This window comes from Pelobates fuscus, unplaced genomic scaffold (genome assembly GCF_036172605.1).
Source record: "Pelobates fuscus isolate aPelFus1 unplaced genomic scaffold, aPelFus1.pri scaffold_48, whole genome shotgun sequence".
In the NCBI taxonomy this organism is placed as follows: Eukaryota; Metazoa; Chordata; class Amphibia; order Anura; family Pelobatidae; genus Pelobates; species Pelobates fuscus.
The window spans coordinates 42549-64546 of record NW_026961960.1 but is presented as its reverse complement, the minus strand read 5'-3'; the positions used below and the strand labels follow the sequence as shown (position 1 = coordinate 64546).

At 46.9% G+C, this 21998-nt stretch overlaps 1 protein-coding gene across 1 annotated transcript in view; it reads left to right on the top strand.

Moving 5' to 3' along the window:
• Positions 1-21998, top strand: part of LOC134585284 (complement factor H-like) — a gene marked incomplete at its 3' end in the record, with an annotated part of 134487 nt that overhangs the window by 72488 nt on the left and 40001 nt on the right. Inside the window, exon 6 of the mRNA XM_063440701.1 lies at positions 5285-5461. Coding sequence (XP_063296771.1) covers positions 5285-5461 — 177 coding nt within the window. The remainder of the gene's footprint in view (positions 1-5284; positions 5462-21998) is intronic.

The following is a 21998-nucleotide window of genomic DNA, read 5'->3' as shown; positions in this document are numbered from 1 at the left end:
TTGATTTGGAGATTCTAAACTCTGCCGTATGTTTCAAATTCCGACTGGATGGCTTGTAGGGTCAGATCTGGGGTTGTGACTATAAATAGGAGGTCGTCCGCGTATGCTAGGGTCTTGTGGTGGGTCCGCCCTGTTATCCCTCGTATGCCGTCATTTTGTCTTATTCTGTTCAGGAAGGGTTCCAGTGTCAGTGCGAAGAGCAGGGGTGATAGTGGGCAGCCTTGCCTGGTTCCATTGTGGATCTGGAATGGGTCCGTTAGTGCTCCGTTGATCCGAATGCGGGCGGTTGGGCACGTGTATAATGCCTTTACCCAGGAGAGGTAGTGTGGTCCCACGCCCAGAGCCTGGAGTGTGCCGAACATGAGGTCCCAGTCTACCCGGTCGAACGCTTTTTCTGCGTCCGTGGATAGGAGGAGCGTTGGGGTCTTCAGTGATCTGGCGTGTGCTATGATGTTCAGGGCTCTGATGGTGTTGTCCCTCACCTCTCTCCCTGGGATGAATCCCGTTTGATCCGGGTGGATTGTTGAGGGTAGTAGGGGGGCAAGGCGTGCCGCCAGGACGCTTGCTAAGAGTTTAAGGTCCGAGTTTAATACGGAGATCGGGCGGTAGCTCGGGCATAGCGTAGGGTCCTTCCCCTCCTTAGGTAGAAGGGTGATGTTCGCGGCCGTGAACTGGGCCGTTGGCGCAGCTCCTTCTAGAATGGAGTTGAGGGCCGCTTGCAGTTTCGGGAGGAGGTCCATGGAGAAGGTCTTATAGTAGGTGAGGGGGAAGCCATCAGGTCCCGGTGCCTTGCCTGTTTTTGCTCTTTTGAGAGCGTGTGCCAGTTCTTCGGTCGTGATGGGCGTTTCCAGGTTCTCCTGGTCAGCGTCTTCCAGTCTGGGTCCGTTTGCGATGTCCAGATATCGCCGGATCTCATCGAGATTTTGGCGGTGCGATTCCCCTGGTGCGTCTTGGCGCAGGTGGTATAATCCTTGGTAGTAAGAGAGGAACGCGGACAAGATCTGGTCCGGGAGGTGCAGGTGCTGTTGTTGCGGGCCTTTGATTTTTGGGATGTATAGCTGGGTCCTGCGTTGTTTTAGGAGGTTCGCTAGTAGTCTCCCACACTTGTTCCCGTGTTCGAATATTACGTGCTTGAAGTGTTGGTATGAGCGCTGTATCGAGCGGTTCAGGTGCGAGGAGAGCTGGTCCCTTTTGTTGACCAGGTCTCTGTAGACCTCCGCGTCCAATGTGCGTTTGTGGGTGGCTTCCGGGGTTGCGATCTCCCTGCTGAGGGTTACCATAGCCTGTTTCGCTTCCCTCTTACGGGTGGAGCACGCTGTTATCAGCTGGCCTCGGATCACTGCTTTGTGGGCCTCCCAGCACATCAGGGGTGTCGTCTCCCCCAGCTCGTTGTCCGTGAAGTAGTCTTGTATGGATTGTCTGGTCTTGTCTACTAGTAGCGCATCGGAGAGGATCGATTCATTCAATCTCCAGGAGGTTTGTCTCAGCCTGTACAGGGGTGATTTTAGTTTTATGCGGATAGGGCAGTGGTCCGACCATGTCATGGGCAATATTTCCGCCTCCTTGAGCAAGGTGAGGTCTCGGTGGGGTATTAGGAAATAGTCTAATCTCGAGTATGAGGAGTGAGTCGCGGAGTAAAAAGTGTAGTCGCGGGACGAGGGGTGGAGCGCCCGCCAGCAGTCTGTGAGTTGATGGTAGTGGATGGTGCGTAGTGTGTTGGCGTGTCTGTTATCCGGTGTTGGTCCTTGTTTGGCTGTCGAATCTTGCCCAGGGTGCAGCGCCAGGTTTAGATCACCGCAGATGATCAAGGTGCCTTCCATGAAGTTCGTAAATGTGTTTAGTGTATTGCGTATGAATTGGTGTTGCTTCGAGTTTGGGGAATAGAGGCTGGCGAAGGTGTAGGTCTGGTCAAGTATGGTGCCTTTCGTGAAGACATATCTGCCCTGTTTGCATCTGAGCGTGGCTCGTTCAATATAGGGGATCTGGCTGGAGAAGAGAATGCCAACTCCTAACGTTCGTCTGTCTGGGTTGTTGCTGAAGTATCCCTGGCGATAGTAGCGGTCTTTCAGTGCTGGGGCTCTACCTTCCTGGAAATGTGTTTCCTGAAGAAAGGCTATGTATGCCTTATAGTGTTTGAGATCTCGCAGGAGCCTAGTTCGTTTCTCACGTATGTTGAGGCCGTGTACGTTGTATGAGACTACGGTGAGGTCCTCTCGGGCGAATCGGCTCGACCCCTGGGCCTGCATCTCCGGGGCAGCCAGGAGGGGCTATACGGTGTTTCGTGGGGAGGAGGGAGAAGGTGGGTTAGTCCGGCCAAGGACGGTGTGTGTGTGTGTGTTCGTGTGGTGTTGTGGTTGTATCCGTGTGCGTGGCCAAGTTAGTCGTGGTTCCTGCTGTATCGTTGGAACCTGATTTTAGTAAGGATAGTGGACAAGAGTCCCGGTGTCAAGTACCCCCCACCCGCCGTGTGTCGGGCTTGGGTCTGATCCGGGAGGGAAGTTGTACCTCCTGTGTGGGGTAGCGTTATGTCCTGTTCCTGTGGGGGCGGTGGGTAGTCGGGATGGGCCGATGGATCCTGTCCTGTTCGGTTGTGGTGTAGTCTGCTGAGCTGTGGGCCCGTCAGATAGGTTTGTCTGTGGTTTGTTGAGTTTGGGGATCCGTCTCCTATGTGGCTTAGGATTTGAGTGGGCTGCTGTCCCTTCTATATTGGTGCTTGCGTGGGTCGTCTATTGCATATGGCCTGTTACTTGGCAACGGGTCTGGTTTGGTACGCGTTTGCCTGCCTTGGCGGTGTCTGTGTCTGGGTCTCTTGGAATTCTCGTGAGTGGTTTCGGGGTGCGGGCCATCGGCCTTTTGTTGGGGGTGGATGCTAAGTATCGGTTTCCGCTTTTGTTCCGGTGTGCTGTGTGCGGTGGGGCTGTGTGGGGTGGGGTGCCCCATTGTTGGCTGGCTCTGTGTGGTGTGGGTGTTAGGGCGCTGCATGGGTTAGTTCGGGCGTGGTTTGTCTCTTGTCTCTTGGGGTGGTCCCGAGTCATCTTGTGTGGCCCTGGTGGCGTTGTATGGTGCCATGGGGCCGACTCGCCGTCTGGGGTTGTCTGCGCCTATATCCTGCCCTCCAACTATGGGGGCTGGTCCCAACCCCTCGAATCTGTGTGTTGTCGTGCGTCTGGGTAGTTGTGCTTTTGTCTTTGCGTCGTTGCTGAGTCTACGTATGTGGTGGGACACTAGGGTAGGGCTGTGCCCGTAGCTGTGTGAGGTTTAGAATCGGCAATGGTGGCGTCTTTCTATCGGGGGGCCTAAGTTCGGGCTGGTGTCTCCCTCCCTCCCCTACCTCCCTCCGCCTCCACCCTCCCTCCCCATCCCCCCTCCCACCCCGTTTCCATGCTGAATCTGCAGAATAACACGTGTGTTCGGCCTAGTGTTGCAAGTTGGAGGCTCTAGGCTGTGTGTATTTGGCTTTTGGCGTGTGCGAGTATCTGGTAGTGTCATGCAAGTTATGTGTGTCCAGTTCTCACGTTAGCATTCTTTCTTTGGCAGTCCTAGGTAGATCGTCCTGGTATCCCCGCTTTTTTCCACCCCTACTGGTTTCCGTATTGTCAGGTAGTCCGGGCCGTGTCGGGCTGAGAGGGAGAAGGGGTATCCCCAGCGGTATTGTATGCCAGCGTGTTGCAGGGCGGTGGTGATCGGGCGTAGGGCTCGTCTGGCCTGCAATGTGTAGCGGGATAGGTCTTGAAAGATGGCAATGGTCTGGCCTTCCAAGCGAATGGTGCCCAAGCGCCTTGCCGTGCGCAAAATTTCTTCTTTTAGTTGGAAGTTATCTAGGCAGCACACAATGTCTCTGGGCTGATCTTCTGGTGCGGTGCAGGTGGTGGTCTTATTGCTCGGTGTGCCCTGACTAGGCCTAGTCTGGGCATATTCTGATTGCCCAATACCTGGCTAAAGATCTGTCTCAGGAGCTCTGGGATATTTTCAGCCGGGCCCCCCTCTCTGACTCCACGGACTCGTAGGTTCATCCTGCGACCGCGGTTATCTAAATCGTCTACCCACGTGGTCAGGTGGGCTATGTCAGCTTCTTGGGTTGTTACTGCGGTATTAGCTTGCTCTAAGTCTGTGCGGAGTGCCCTGGTTTCGGCCTCTGCCACAGACATCCGTGCCTCCACATTTGTCAGGTTTGCTCTCAATTGGGCCACTTCCTCCCGGACCACGCGGCCCAGGCGGTCAGAGAGGGCCTCAAAGTCCATTTTAGTAAGTAGATTGGGCAGTATCGCCCTCCACTCACCGTCCGGTTGCGGGGGTTGCTTCGGTATCAGGGATGGTGATGGTGAGAGCCTCAGTGCTGTAGACGGCGTGGAGTCCCTGGTCGGGCTTGCGGCCTCCATTTCGCGCTGCGGCGTTCTGTCGCGGGCCGCAGTGTGAAGGAATGCCCGGATGATTTGGTCGCCTCCCGGTCTCGACGTTCCCGGGGTACCGGCTGCATCTGCCACACGTTTGCGACCCATCTGTATTCTCGTTGGTGTACAGGGTGAGCTATTAGTTGCGATTGATCGCGGGTGCCACGAGGAGCTGTGGGATTATGCGGCCATGTTCTCCGGCTGCCGGACACGCCTCCCAGCCTAGAATATTGCACCTTTTCACAATATTCTAATTTACTGAGATTGTGGATTTGGGGTAATCATCGCACTTAGGACAAATCACGGCTTTAACTATCTTGCTTTGCATGTAATGCATCTATCTCATTTATTAGTTTCCCCTTTTACATTGCATTACTGAAATAAATGAACTTTTGCACGATATTCAGATTTTTCGAGTATCACCTGTACAAACATACCCCTATATTAAAACACGAAAACTTTGATCAAGCACCTCTTCAGACATCAACACTTTACATTACACTATAGCGCCAGTAAATGCTGCAGCGCTGTTCATATATACAACCTAGACATTTTGACTTGGGGTGCCTTGGAAAAATATTGAAATATTAAGGGCGCTTTGAACCTAAAAAGTCTGGGAACCACCACACATACACACACAATCTGACCAACATAGACACATACATACATGTCACATGTTTTATATTTGCAGTCACCATCTTGTTAACAAACTATATGTGTGCAGTAGGGTGGCTTGCTTTGATTAACCCAATAAAAAAAAAAAATGCATCATTGTTTTTTGTTATCTGATCTATTGACAAATACTGATTCTATTTGGTAAATAATCCCACTTACTTTCCCCAAGTGCCTAAAGTTTTGCTGTGTCTTAAATAACTTTCAATGTATTTTTCTAGAATTCTGTGATGTTACTCAGTTACCCGTTGGAAAGTATGAACCAGATAAAAAAATCTTTGTGGTTGGAGAAACTCTGCTATTTGAATGCAACAACGGATTTGTGATTGCAAGGGGAAAAATCTCAACAAATATTGAATGTCTTCAAACAGGATGGTCAACCTTCCCACAATGCTTCGGTATGTCTGTTTTGTATAATCATTATGTAAAAATGTATGTGAAAATGATTGCTGTTTGTAGCTTTAAGAGCTGGATGCATTGGCATATGTAAGAACAAAAAATATGAGATTGCTAAGGGAAAATCTGTGCAATATGCAATTCTTTGAAAATTGACAAATAAATAAATAATACAGACATACAGGTTAATAATTTCAACCAGATACGTTTTGGTGTCACTCTAAAGATACTTCAAAAATGCCATTTGCTAGATAGCACAAATAAAATAATAAAAATCAGTCTAAATCAGAGTTCAGGTAAGTCAAAAATAAGTGAAATAAGAAAACAGAACGAAAAAAATCATTCTATTGGGACTCAACAAGGCAATGTGCTCCATGGCTAGAGGAGTTTATATAGCAAATTGCACCAGAATAACTTCTTGCATCATTCCTGTGCACCGATAATGTACATGCTAGTTGTTGCCAGAACTTATAAAACGGCATAAGTTTAAAACTCCAGTGTCACAATTAATTCCAAAATGGTGCGGATTAGAAGGCAAGTTGAGATCCGCATAGATCCTGATGTCAGAATGATGAGAATATAAAATTTATGGCTATGAATCACAAGTAACTTTTCACCAACCTACCTGGCCCTAAAAAAAAACACCCTAAGCTGGGGGATGGTCAATTTCCTAGTCCGAAAACATTTATTATACCGCCCAACCCCTAACCACACATCTCCCATTCCTATTACGCTACTTTATCCACCTCCCACTAATAAGAATTAGTATCTACAGGATTTGGATAACTTGGGGCAGGCAAGTGGCAAATTAAATTCAATACAGATAAATGCAAAGTCATGCATTTTGGAGGAAGGAACCCACAAGCCACTTACTTGATAATTGATAATCTGCATTATCTGAGAAACTCAGTTTGCGTGTGCGTGGTAGTGTCAGGATCGGGACAGGGATCCAACACGCAGAGTACAAACAGGTACAGGATACGTATACCGGACCTTAGAATGGCCGGACTAACGTACGGAGATAATAGAGAATAGTCAGAGACAAGCCGAGGTCGAGGGAACGAGAAGACAGGTAAGCGAGGAACAAGCCGGGTCAAGGGTAACAGAGGTAAACAGAGTAAGTCAAACAAGCCGGGTCGGAACCAAAGGGATAACTGAAAATGCAAGAGCACTGTGTGACTAGGCAGACTAGAACCACGACAGGGCAATGAGCAAATGGGAGAAGCAAGTTTAAATACCCTGGCTCGGAAGGATAGACACGCCTCCGACGAGTCCTGATTAGTCTCTAAAGGCTTGAGTGACAGGTCGTTCCGGGTTGGCGTCATGACGTCGGTTTCCGGACGTCCTGCTACAAAAGGAAGTGACTCCCTCGCGGCCGGCGTTTACGTGACCGGGTGAACCGCGAGGAACAGAGGAAACAGCCCGTCCGGACGGATAGACGTCTAAGTCTCTACCTCTCTCGGAGGTAGAGACTTCAGGTACCCTGACAGGTAGTAAATATCATGAATGATGTGTAGCTCATTTTTCTCTACTTTAGTAATCTCACCTCATAATAAGTAATTGACATTTAAGGAAAGAATTAGGGGTTTACTAAAAATATCAATTTAACCAAATTCACCTATGTGAAAGAAATATGTTCACTGATACTTTTATGAAAGGAATTGCTTCTAGAGTCCAAATTAAGCTCAAAACAAAGAAAAACAATCAATTAAATCAATTTGTTTAGTGGATTTGTGCTGGCGGGCAAATTACTCAGTCAAATATGACATTCTGACTTTGATAAAGGTGGATGGGGGCATGGTGCTTCCCAATATGGAGCACTTTTATAGCGTGGCTCACTTGACCAGAGTAGTACATTTGACAAGAGACCCTCCCGACAGCTTGTGGATTTCCACAAAACTGGTGTGTGTGCCTATACCACTCGGTGCTTTGCTATTGTTGAAATTGGTAGATTTCACTACACCTGCCCACACTCATCCCTTTACAGGATCTACTTTAAAAAAAAATTCACAACCTTATTGCCTTGCCGGCTGAGGAAGCACAAGAGAGTGAAATTCTTCTTGGCAAAAATGTAATGGACTTATTTAATTGTTAAGTGCAATATTGCTTTTACATCTATTTGTTACCAGCTGCTTTAGTGTCTTTATTATTTTATTTGTTAGATCCATTTTATCCAGCAATATTCACTGTCCAGCCTGATCTTCGGTTCCAGAGATCCACCTCTGGGTCTTTGCCACCCCATTAAGTGGCACCAAGTCTGTAAAACCTAGAGCCAGGATTCTTAGGCTCTATATATAAAAAATTAAGTGTAAATAGTTCATACATATTACACTATAGGAGTTATTTCTTTTATTCTAAATTTAAGCTTGAAATCCTAGTTTTAAAAGGTTAGCATCTGAAGACATCAGGGAGTCTAACAGCTAGGAGAGAGGAGGTAGTTAAGCCTGAGACTCTGAGAAAAAGGTAATGTGTGAAACTTGCTTAAAGTGCTGTATTTCATTTTGTTTAAAACTGGGAGCCAGATTAGCTGGCCAGTTGGATAGTTAGTAACACTGTTGTTTAGTAAGTCTCCAAGTTGGAGTAGGATTTATTTTCTTTTTGTTTTATTTTGTGGGAGAGCACAACCTTGTATAAATTGTGGAAAGTGACCATAAACTGCAGTACTATTTTATCCTGACTGCTGCATTTGAAGTTTATTGTGAAGAGCCTGGCCATCCTGCCACAGTACGTAGCGGGGAATGTGGTGCGACTAAGAGTAAGGAGACTACCCAAATTCTCCCCCCAATAATGACAAACAACGAATATTGGATGAAACAGGCCACAGCAGTTATTAAGCTTACAACTGTAGGATTCATCCGAACTTTATTCTTTTTCTTTAATGCAAATATATATATATATATATATATATATATATACACATTGTAGTAGCTTGCACTCCAAGAAGACTTTTGTAGTGCCCGGTGCTGGTTGCGGCAAAGGTAGATATGGGCGTAGAAACAATCGCACTCCTGGGACTTGGTTGAAGTAGTAAAATTTAGCTTTTATTTATTCCATATAAAATATCAACGTTTCAGCTCCAACATGGAGCTTTCATCAGGACAGGTAACATGTTGTTTTTTTTTTTCTTTTTTTTTTTTAGAACTGCTTTTATTATAACATACGACAAGTCCTGTATAACCCATCCAGAACTTATTATAATAATCTCTATAATAATAATCTCTCTTCTTTTCTGAAACCAGAATGTTAAACATAAGTAACCATAACTTAACATATATAACTTAACACACAGGGTCATACAGTGAACCCAACACCACGCATCACGAAATAACTAAAACACGCTCCAATAACCTCTTAGGGGCAGACACCAAACACCACCTTGGTATCGTCCCAAGCTCAATGCCCGCCAGGTGGATAACCCGAACATCAGGGACAGGTGGGACAGCTGAACCTGCTCCAGGAGGAGCCGAACACATTTCATACCTCCGGCACCAAACTAACGAACCTCCGCTTCAGAAGGCACACAACCCAATAGCTCACCTCCCGGACGGACACCCGCATCCCACCTTGGAGTATAACCAGGAAAAGGACATCCAGATATTATCTGTTTTCCAAGTGCACCCTGGGAATTGTTACTTGTACCCAATGAACCGGTACTCCTTTATCTACCTCAAAGGAATGAATGGATGAGCCACCACCGCTGAGAATTGAACCTGAAACCCCCCAAGGATTGAACAAATTCCATGAAAACAGCATTACTTAACCGAGACATCTCACCATACCCCCTCCCGGTTCTTTGCGCAACGTGCGCTGACATACCCATCCTAAAAGCCTCCAAGGCAGCGCTAAACCGAAAGGAATGCCACAAGATTCCTTGCTGACAATCCCCAGAACCATCAGACTTGAGCGAAAGACCCAAAAAATTGGGAATGGGAAAGAAAAAATCCCATCCGCATAACCCAGAAGAGGGTGCATACTGGGCGCAGCTCCCAGTTCTCTACAAAGTAAAAGTGCAACAGCCAAACCGCCATACCCTTCCCGAAAAAACATCCGACCTGGATTGTCAAATACTTATAGTGATATGATCCGCAGGGCGCCGAATGGTGGCAAACAATACCCCACCACCACATGGCCTACTAGGAATCACCAACTGCAGCCAGATCCTGTGAGAAGAGCCGTGGAGAGGAGGCAAGCTCACACCCCGCAGAGGAGGGCAGCCGAGGTGAGTACCCAGTGTGTTAGGGGGGGCAAAGGGACCAGGAATAGGGACATGAGAGGGGGGGGGGAGGAGGGAGGGAGACAGAGAGAGCGCATAGATAGAGGACGGACGCACAGCAGGAACAGGGGAGGAGGGAGACAGAGAGCCAGGAGGGGGACACAGCACAGCAGCAACGGGGGGTGGGAGGTAAACACCAAGGTGGGGGGGGACCCCAGAGGAAAGGGGTGGCACCACGAGGGAGGAATTGCTGACAGAACCCGGGGGAGAAGAGGGGGACCCCCGCCGACCACAATCCCCAGAAGAGCAATCAGAGCCCGTGGAGGACCCCCTTCCACTCCCCAACGGCAGCACAGCCGTGCTCCGCGTGGCCCTGAGGGGCCCACTCACCACCACTGGCCCGGCTCTGGATCCGCCGTGCGCTAACCACGTGGGGGCTGGGAAGGCCTCCCAGACCCCCCAGGATGCTCAGCAGGTCTTCTGGCCCGCTGTCCACGGCTGGGGGGTGCACAGATGGGGTGGCAGATGAAGCAGGCCGCGTGTCAGATGGAGCTGACATGCGGCCTGGTGGTGCCTTGGCCCGAGAGGAGGGACCGAGAGGAGGGGTCCTGCGGCCTACAGGGGCTGTAGCCGCGTGGGAGGCCCCAGGAGAGGCCTGACCGCGGGGGGGGTGATCCCACACCGGCGGCCACAGGCTGGAGAGGAGCATATTGCTCCCTTAAGTGCCTACTGCCATCCAGGGCAGCAGGATTGAATCCACATCCATCCCTCAAGCAGGAGAAGTCACCAGGCCCAGGACAAACAGGAGCGCAGAGGCAGGGAAGTTTGTTTGCTGGCCAGAATCCCAAAAGGCACTGAGGTAAGATGATCCCTGCGCCACTACAAACCCATAACCACTCCCCTAAACACATATAGCCAATCACTAGCACCATCCCCAGTGCCTGGATGTCCTTGACAGAAAACCGAATGACTTTTTTCCCAAAATAATTTTAAAATAGCTGTTTCTATAATTTTAGCAATATTATACTTTTTAATTGTTAAAGGACCACTCTAGTGCCAGGAAAGCATACTCGTTTTCCTGGCACTAGAGTGCCCTGAGGGTGCCCCCACCCTCAGGGACCCCCTCCCGCCCGGCTCTGGAAAGGGGAAAGGGGTTAAATCTTACCTTTTTCCAGCGCTGGGCGGAGAGATCTCCTCCTGCTCTCCTCCTCTTCGTCGGCTGAATGCGCACGCGCGGCAAGAGCTGCGCGCGCATTCAGCCGGTCACATCGGAAAGCATTCATAATGCTTTCCTATGGACGCTGGCGTGCTCTCACTGTGAAAATCACAGTGAGAAGCACGCAAGCGCCTCTAGCGGCTGTCAATGAGACAGCCACTAGAGGAAATAGGGGAAGGCTTAACCCATTCATAAACATAGCAGTTTCTCTGAAACTGCTATGTTTATGAAAAAATGGGTTAACCCTAGAAGGACCTGGCACCCAGACCACCTCATTAAGCTGAAGTGGTCTGGGTGCCTAGAGTGGTCCTTTAACAACTTACAGTGGATTTCATATTTTAGGCTATAATAACTAAACTAGGGAGAAAAAAAAATGTTTTCAATTGTGCTAATATGGCCTAAAATAAAAAAGAGTCTTTTTAATTTCACTTTCACTTCTTCACACTTGACAAGTAATAACCCTGAATTTATTACTAGGTCAAAGAGGTAGCTGTTGTAAAATTGCAACTCCCATGATGTTCTGTGAGCCTAAAGGGTGAGAAAGCATGATGGGAGTTGTAGTTCTCCAGCACTTTTCCATTATCATTATGCCCATGTATTTTCTAGTCCTGCTTTCTCTTTGTGACAGGCAAAAGGATACAAGATAAACAATGAGACTACAGGAGAGGCAGTGAGCTTAACAGTGGGTGAAAGGTACATTTATCCATAGTAAAATTAAAAAATACAGGGTTATTCGTAAAACCTACATTTATCAGGGAATTATACATTTACAAAAATATATTTCCAGAGGTAGCTGTTGTAAAACTGCAACTCCCATGCTTTGTGAGCCTATAGGGTGAGAAAGCATGATGGGAGTTGTAGTTCTCCAGCACCTGTCACTGCAGGTTCTACATGTGCTGTCCAGGTTCGGCCCTCTCACCCCCGCTGCTGCTGCTGGTTTCCTCCCCCAGGCCAGCAGAGGGCAGGCTGCCATCTCCCCCATAGACAGGTGTTTCCTCCCCCCACTGAAGGTTGCAGGAGCCGGGGATGTCCGGTGGGGTGGTCACCCAGCGCCGGTGTTCTATCAAATTTCCCTACCCGTGAAAATCCCCTACCCTCGTCACTTCCGGTGAGGGGAATCAGCTGGATCCTGTGCTGCACATGCGTGCTAGCACTCCTGCTACTCCTCCACAGCAAGGTCCTGGAAGGTAAGTAAAACTAGTTTTACACTTTCATTATAGTTAGTGCACTCACTAGGCTTAGGACATGGGACATCCAGGGTTAATGTTAGGGTTCAAATTAGAGTGAAGATTATGGACTTGTTCATATTTACTGATATTTCACATTAGGGGAATATCTATAAATAGTGCTTTCTCACACTCTATTTTAACCCTTACCCCAAGGGTTAGGGTAAGAATAGAGTGTGAGAGAGGTTAGAATTACTTACCTAACCCTAATTTGAACCCCCACTTAACCCTAAATGTCCCGTGTGCCTAAGCTTAGTGAAGTGCAGCACATGATCCAGCTGATTCCCCTCACCGGAAGTGACGAGGATAGGGGATTTTCACGAGGTAGGGGAATTTGATAGAACACTGGGACAGGTCCCCCGAGGAGCTGAATTACCTTGCCAGGAAGCCGAGCTAGAAGATCTCCCCTCGACCCTCTGCTCCCGCGTCACATGACCGCCCAGCACCTGCCTTCCGCGACACCTGCCAGAAAGCGCGCAGCAACACAGGAGTTACAAACACTAGAGAACGCTGCTCATGGCTTGCCCGGTACCAGTTCTACTTCCGTGCGTTACTTTCTCTGGTGTTTACAACTCCTGTGTGCTGCACGTTTGATTAACAACCTGCGGGGGGGTTGTAATTTTCAGCACATTCGGCGGCCTAAAATTTCAGTGCATCCCTACTCCTTTTATCAACTTGTAGACCTACAAAAAAAATTATTTAACTGAGGGAACTTCATATCCCTCAGTGCTGTGTCACGGCCCTGCCTCCTCTGACGTCCCTTGATGAGCGGGTGCTAATGCATATGAGCTTAGGGACCCTGCACCCCAACCTTTTCAATTAGCTGAAGTGGTGTGGGTGTCTATAGTGTCCCTTTAATGTTACCTTCACCTTACCACAAGTTCACCCATACCTTATATGATATGGAATTTGGTGAATGCATATGAGTAAATGTAGACTAAGCTGAAATGAAGACAACTTAGTCGACCAGAACAAGAGAAGAACTTACCTTAGACTGCACCCACAGACTCCGTAAACCAAAATACTTACCTGCACGTACACCAAGGTAGTCATCACAAAGGTACACTATTACCAAGTGAAATAAAGGATTATGCAAGCTTAAAGGAGAGTGAAAGAGTTACCTGGCTTGAATACCTTACAGCAATGGAACATCCCAGTGACAAGCAGAGGTCCACCTCAAAAGTCTCCCATGACTACGGATACTCCCATGACTTTGGATGAAAGTATCAACTTGCAAATTAACTATCCGAACTTGGATTCTGTCTAGAAGTTCAGAGGCATCCCACCGGTGAAAGGGTCTTCTCATGGTTGACCAACAGACAGGTCTTTCTAATGATGTTATGTTATACTTTTACATCTAGCATACATAGTTTCTAATGAGACGCAAAAAAAACGGCTGGGGGTTGTTTTGTTATTAAGTGTTCTTGCATAGCAAGACCACTTAATGTTATCTCACATATATATTATTCTTATTATAGCCAAATTTACCACCCTAACTCCTCCCACAGTTTTTACACTACATAGACAGTAATATACAGAAACGTGCGGATTGCTCCCAATTGGATTGCTATTACTTTGAGGAACGTTTCGCCGAATGGTTCACGGAATATCGTCGTTCTTGTGGCAAAATGTGTCCCATAGGAATGAATGGCAAAATGTTGAAAACTAGAGTGGGAGCTTTCAAAAGCTGAAAATTCAGGACATAATTTCTAAACTGCCACCACTCCCTCATTTTCAAACCCTGCTGCCACTAAAAATGTCCACAGCTGATCCATAGTCCTGATAGTTTTCACAATTTGACCATTTGTTTGCAACTCGCGACGTCCATTGACATTCCACTCTAGCCAGCTCAAACTTGAAGGGCAATTTCTAAACTGCGACTGCCTTCATTTTTAATACTTCAGAGACATACATATGCATCAAAATGTAGGTCTGGGTCTTGTGATTCTCACAATATAAAGCTATTCGCTGTAGGATGTATAGTTTTTAAAAATACGACCATTTGAAGATGGCAACCGCCAAAATACTGTGACCTGTGCCAGGCTGGAGCATGCAAGTGATGTCATAGACAGGGCCTTTAGTACACCTGCTAATGTTTTTATAAATGTATGTTTTAATGTAACTGTGAAGCACTTTGGGCAACAGCAATGCAATTAAATGTGCTATATAAATAAATAAAAGTTGAAATGCATTTCTCACTCTATCAAGCTTGCCATGTGCACTTTTTACATTTGATCAATCAATTGGTTAGTGTAATGTTTACTATTTTTACTCACTCCAAACACTCCACACAGTTATTCTGCCCAGTCCAACCTTTCCACAGTTACTCCAGCCACTCCACCCAGTTACTCCGCCCACTCCAGTTGTAGATAGAGATCGACCGATATTGATTTTTTTTTTTAACCCCGATACCGATAATCTGTGAACTTTCAGGCCGATAGCCGATAACTTACTGATATTCTGTACATTTACCATTTTGAAAAAATAAACTATTTCTAAAGGTAAATTCACAAAATATACATGCCCCGTGTAGTGGATGCCGTGTGTTTAGGCAGGGGAGCTGTGTGTGTTTGTGTAGTGTGTTTGTAGTGGATGCAGTGTGTCTTTTGAGTAGTGTGTGTGTGTGTGTGTATAGTGAATGCAGTGTGTTTGTGAAGTGTGTTTATATAATGCAGTGTGTGTGTTTGTGTAGTGTGTGTGTATAGTTAATGCAGTGTGTGTGTGTGTGTGTGTTTGTGTAGTGTATATAAAGCAGTGTATTTGTGTAGTGTGCATTACATACACACTGCATTATATATACACACTACATTCACTATGCACACTGCATTCATTATATATACAGTGTTTGTGTAGTGTGTTTATATAATGCAGTGTGTGTGTGTGTGTTTCTGCAGGTATGTGATTTGGGCGAGTGGGCATTTTTTATTTAATTAAAGAAATATATATTTATTTGTTATTTTTAGTCCCCCCCCCCCCCCCTCCCTGCTACTTACTTGGCCAGGGAAGCGGGATACAGCATTCCCTCGTGGTCCAGTGGCATGGAAAGTACAGAGGGGCCCGCAGCAAGCACTTATCTTTCCAGCAGCTCCCTGTGTAAATCTCGCGGCCTGCGTGCTGCGCGGAGCGTTGCCATGACTGTCAGGGTACCTGAAGTCTCTACCTCTGAGAGAGGTAGAGACTTAGAAGTTTATCCGTCCGGACGGCATGTCTCCTCGGTCCCTCGCGGTTCACCCGGTCTTGCAAACGCCGGCCGCGAGGGAGTCACTTCCTTTTCTAGCACGACGTCCGGAAGCCGACGTCATGACGCCAACCCGGAACGGCCTGTCACTCAATTCTGTGGAGACGAATCAGGACTCGTCGGAGGCGTGTCCCCTCTCCCAAACCAGGGTATTTAACAGTGTTCCTCTCATTTACTCATTGCCCTGTCGTGGTTCTAGCCAGCCTAGTCTCGCAGTGCTCTTGTATCCTTGTTATCCTTTTGCTTTTGACCCGGCTTGTTTGTACTATTCTGCTTTATCTGTATTCCTTTGACCCGGCTTGTTCCTCGCTTACCTGTCTTCTCGTTCCCCCGACCTCGGCTTGTCTCTGACCATTCTCTACTCTTTCTGTGCGTTAGTCCGGCCATTCTAAGGTCCGGTATACGTACCTTTCTACTGTTTGTGAACAAAAAGGAGGAAAGGAAGCCTTGAACGAGCACTCAGTGGTCAGGGGATAACCCTCAAAAAACTACCAGGGTAGTAACAAGCAAAACAGAAAAAGATGAGTGCCCTACATCATTAATACATAACTTTTAATAATATGTTAAAAGTTGGTGAACCCACCAACATAAATAAATACCAATAGAACCTGTTATAGTTCCGATAGAATACAGTGTCAAAAATGATAATGTGTCCTAAATATAGTGAACTTGACAGACTATAACAGATATTCCAGCGTGAGAGGGGTTAAAACCCAATCCTGTAGACCCCCACCACGTCGGAAATACAAACTGCTTCTTAGATAGGATAAAAAGAGAGGACCTGTACAGAGGTAGCCAGTGTCCCCACGGATATGCAGCTGGGTGCTAGGAGGGAGATAGTGTCACAATCATCAGATATGGGTGAGCTCCCCCATGTCTACAGGCATACCAACGTATAGGGGAAACCTCAATATATAGATCCCTAAGGCCGTAAGTGGTACTTAAATAATTTTCTGATACCATCAACCCTGAGTCTATACACTGATTCGATCAAACCTGAATCTTACGAGAGGTCCTGTTCTAAAGTTTTCAGTGTCCTCTCATAAATAGCTATGTGCAAAAAAGCAGTAGTTTTGCACGTAAAATATGAAATACTGAGACCTCTAGGGTATAAGGTGTCAGATAGATCACTTCCATATACTGTAGGCATATATAGGTAATGAGCTATATACATAGATAATGGGTGTAAAGTGTATGGGCGATCATGGGAGTTGGGATCTCCTGAATAAAGATCACTGACACACCCACTATATATAGTACAGCCTTAATGCATGGTATAACATAAATGCTGATAAGGTATACACCCCTATGTCTCGTAGGATACCCTATAACGCCTAATACATATATGCACGGGTACCGCAATCAACAGTGTACCCTAAATCCATACTCCATAATAAGTCAGTAAAAGACTTCAAACTCAACCCGGGGGGACAAGGTGAAAAACGGCCAACATAATAGTTAATGATGTAGAGGCAGTGGCGTACTAAGGGGGGGGCGGGGGGGGCGGTCCGCCCCGGGTGCCATCAGGCAGGGGGGTGCCACCAGGGCTGGCCAGGCTTGCTATTCTGTGAGCTGTGTGGCTGCACCGGGTGCCGTAGCAGCAGGGGCGCCGGGCAGCCAACACAGCTCACAAGCAGGGGCTGGAAGCAGGAAACCTGCACGGAGATTTGGGGGCGGAGCTAAAACGGCCGTGGGGGCGGAGCCAAGCCGGATGCGGGGGCGGAGCTAAATGCAGCCTCATACTGCTGCACACAGAGAGAGGGGAAGCAGGAAGGGGTCCCTGCTTCCCCAACTACAGCACAGGAGGGACTGAATCCACTCCTACTCCAGCCCAATCTTACTGTAAGTGAGAGAGTGTATGCTGTGTGTAACTGTGATTGTGACTGTGTGTGCTGTGTGTAACTGTGATTGTGACTGTCTGACTGTGTGTGAGTGTGTAACTGTGATTGTGACTGTCTGACTGTGTGTGCTGTGTGTAACTGTGATTGTGACTGTCTGACTGTGTGTGAGTGTGTAACTGTGATTGTGACTGTCTGACTGTGTGTGCTGTGTGTAACTGTGATTGTGACTGTCTGACTGTGTGTGCTGTGTGTAACTGTGATTGTGACTGTCTGACTGTGTGTGCTGTGTGTAACTGTGATTGTGACTGTCTGACTGTGTGTGCTGTGTGTAACTGTGATTGTGACTGTCTGACTGTGTGTGCTGTGTGTAACTGTGATTGTGACTGTCTGACTGTGTGTGCTGTGTGTAACTGTGATTGTGACTGTCTGACTGTGTGTGCTGTGTGTAACTGTGATTGTGACTGTCTTTGACTGTGTGTGAGTGTGTAACTGTGATTGTGACTGTCTGACTGTGTGTGAGTGTGTAACTGTGATTGTGACTGTCTGACTGTGTGTGCTGTGTGTAACTGTGATTGTGACTGTCTGACTGTGTGTGCTGTGTGTAACTGTGATTGTGACTGTCTGACTGTGTGTGCTGTGTGTAACTGTGATTGTGACTGTCTGACTGTGTGTGCTGTGTGTAACTGTGATTGTGACTGTCTGACTGTGTGTGCTGTGTGTAACTGTGATTGTGACTGTCTGACTGTGTGTGCTGTGTGTAACTGTGATTGTGACTGTCTGACTGTGTGTGCTGTGTGTAACTGTGATTGTGACTGTCTGACTGTGTGTGCTGTGTGTAACTGTGATTGTGACTGTCTGACTGTGTGTGAGTGTGTAACTGTGATTGTGACTGTCTTTGACTGTGTGTGCTGTGTGTAACTGTGATTGTGACTGTCTGACTGTGTGTGCTGTGTGTAACTGTGATTGTGACTGTCTGACTGTGTGTGAGTGTGTAACTGTGATTGTGACTGTCTTTGACTGTGTGTGCTGTGTGTAACTGTGATTGTGACTGTCTTTGACTGTGTGTGCTGTGTGTAACTGTGATTGTGACTGTCTTTGACTGTGTGTGAGTGTGTAACTGTGATTGTGACTGTCTTTGACTGTGTGTGCTCTGTGTAACTGTGATTGTGACTGTCTTTGACTGTGTGTGCTCTGTGTAACTGTGATTGTGACTGTCTTTGACTGTGTGTGCTGTGTGTAACTGTGATTGTGACTGTCTTTGACTGTGTGTGCTGTGTGTAACTGTGATTGTGACTGTCTTTGACTGTGTGTGAGTGTGTAATTGTGATTGTGAGTGTGTAACTGTGATTGTGACTAGGGATCGACCGATTATCGGTTTTACCGATATAATCGGCCGATATTCGTTATTTTCGGAAATATCGGTATCGGCCAATATAGCTACCGATATTGCCGATAATACCTCCTAGGACCGCCAGGCTCATTACAAGCCCGGCGATCCTGGGGGGGCCGGCAGCAAGCGCTGACTTACCCTCCCAGCAGCTCCTGCAGCTCCATGTCTAAATCTCGCGAGACCCGCGGCTGCAGAGCGTTGCCACGGGTTACCATGGCAACGCTCCGCGCGGCACTAAGGGACGCGAGATTTACACTGGGGAGCTGGAGGAGCTGCTGGGAGGGTAAGTTAGCGCTTGCTGCCAGCCGCCCCACAGTACTTAACAAGCCACCGGACCACCAGGGAATACTATATCCCCCCCTCCCTGGTAATAAGCAGGTGGGGGGGTGGGGGGGGGACTAAAAGAAACAAAAACAATACAATTTAAATATAAAAAAAATTATAATAAACATAAAAAATCCCCCCCTCCATTTTACACAAGTTACATCACTACACAAACACACACACACACACACTCACTGCATGACATACATACACACTACACAAACACACACACACACTGCATTACATACATACACACTACACAAACACACACACACTGCATAACATACATACACACTACACAAACACACACACACTGCATTACATACATACACACTACACAAACACACACACTGCATTACATACATACACACTGCATTGCATACATACACACTACACAAACACACACAAACTGCATTACATACATACACACTACACAAACACACACACTGCATTACATACACAAACTACACACACACACTGCATTACATACACAAACTACACACACACACTGCATTACATACACAAACTACACACACACAAACTGCATTACATACATACACACACACTGCATTACATACATACACACTACACAAACACACACTCTGCATTCACTATACACACACTACACAAACACACACTCTGCATTCACTATACACACACTACACAAACACACACTCTGCATTCACTATACACACACTACACAAACACACACTCTGCATTCACTATACACACACTACACAAACACACACTCTGCATTCACTATACACACACTCTGCATTCACTATACACACTCTGCATTCACTATACACACTCTGCATTCACTATATATATATATACACACTACACAAACACTCACTGCATTCACTATACACTCTGCATACACTATATATACACACTACACAAATACACACTGCATCCACTACACACACAGCTCCCCTGTCTAAATACACTTCATCCACTACATGTGGCATGTATATTTTGTGCATTTACCGTTAGAAAGAGTTTATTTTTTCAAAATGGTAAATGTACAGAATATCGGCAAGTTATCGGCTATCGGCATGAAAGTTCACAGCTTATCGGTATCGGCTCTAAAAAATCAATATCGGTCGATCCCTAATTGTGACCGTCTTTGATTGTGTGTGTGTGACTGTCTGTGATTATGTTGTGTGTATGTGTGACTGTCTGCCTCTGATTGTGTGTGTGACTGTCTGTGACTGTGTGTGTGTGTGTGCCACTGTGTGTGTGACTGTCTGACTGTGATTGTCTGTGTGACTGTGTGTGACTGTCTGCCTGTGATTGTGTGTGTGTGTGTGTGCGTGTGTGTGAGAGTGACTGTCTGTGACTGTGTGTGTGCGTGTGTGTGTGAGTGACTGTCTGTGACTGTGTGTGTGTGTGAGTGACTGCCTGTGACTGTGTTGTGTGTATGTGTGACTGTCTGCCTGTGATTGTGGGTGTGACTGTCTGTGAATCTGTGTGTGTATGTGTGACTGTCTGCCTGTGTGATTGCCTGCATGTTTGACTGTGCCTGTAACTGTGTGTGAGTGACTGTGTCTGACGGTCTTCGCCCTGCAGTGAGCCGGCAGCCAGGATATGATGTCATCGCGGCCTCGGCATCATTACAGGGCGTGCGATGGACCTGTGCAGAAAGAGCACAGAGATCCCAGCAGCAACCACTGACCACCAGGGACTGAGGATCCACTCCAGCCCTTCTAGAGCAAGGTAGGGAGGCAGGGTGGACCTCTTAATGATTAAATGTGTGTATGTATGTAATATTTGTGTGTGTGTATGTGATTGTGGGTCAGTGATTGTGTTTGTGTAAATCTGTGATTATGTGTGATTGTGTGTATCTCTGCGTATGTGTTTAGTAGATAGCTCCCTTATTTCCTGTCCTTAAATATTGCAATCCCACATAAGGATAACAAATAAGGGATTTATCTGCTAAACAACTGAAAATAAGAAAAGGGCATTTTTTTTATCCTTTATCTGTTTAGTAGATCATTCCCTGAATTGGTGCCCGTATGTGAGATTTCCATATTTAAAGATACCAAATGAGGGTGCTGTTTAGCAGATAGTTCCTTTAATTGGTGTCCTTAAATATGGCAATCCCACAAAGGATAGCAAATAGAGGAGTTATCTGCTAAACAAAGATTGCAATTAAGAGGTGTCAGCCAGCCCACAACAAGAAATCTGGGTGGCTAATGTGAATAATATGCAAATGTGTAGTCAGATGCCAGCATGCAGAACACAGCATGCTGGCATCAGACAGCCAATGGCAGCATATTACCCCATCCCCTAGTGAGAAGTTTTACTGCTCCCCCTCCTGTTTTGACTGTGGTATCTTATGTGCCCCCCCCATATATATTGTTCCTAGAGTCGCCACGATGTCTGCATGTGTGTCAATGTGTATCTGTGTGTGACTGTGTTTTGTGTATATGTATCTGCATGTGTGTATGTCCGTGTATGTGTATATGTGCAGACATCTAACAATCTCGCCAACACTACACACAAATACACTCATGAATTTCAACGTCAACACTACATACACACCCCACCATTATATATAACCATACCACTGCATTCAAATACCACACAACACACAAATGCATGCTTGCATTCAAACGCCAACACTACATACAAACACACCGCTACATTCACTCGCATATACTCCATACAAAAACATGCATACATTCAAACACACAAACACTGCGTAGTGCTAAATACATAAAAAAAAAATTGGTTGTTTTTATATTTAAATTTGGGGGGGGGGGGGGGCAGGGGGGTGCCAAAAATAGGACCCGCCCCGGGTGCCAAATGCTCTAGGTACGCCCCTGTGTAGAGGTATACACTGCTGAAACCTGGCAGTGAGACCGTAGCCGCTCATCCTAGTTTCTCCTAGTGGGAGTTGAAGTCAGCTCGAGACCCATAGTATCGCTGGTGCCATGATAGGAAAGAAATGGTGATGTAGCTGGATCGTCGAGAGGCCCCTGACGCGCGCGTTTCGCCCGCAGCTCATCAGAGGGGAGCTACCTCTGTACAGGTCCTCTCTTTTTATCCTATCTAAGAAGCAGTTTGTATTTCCGACGTGGTGGGG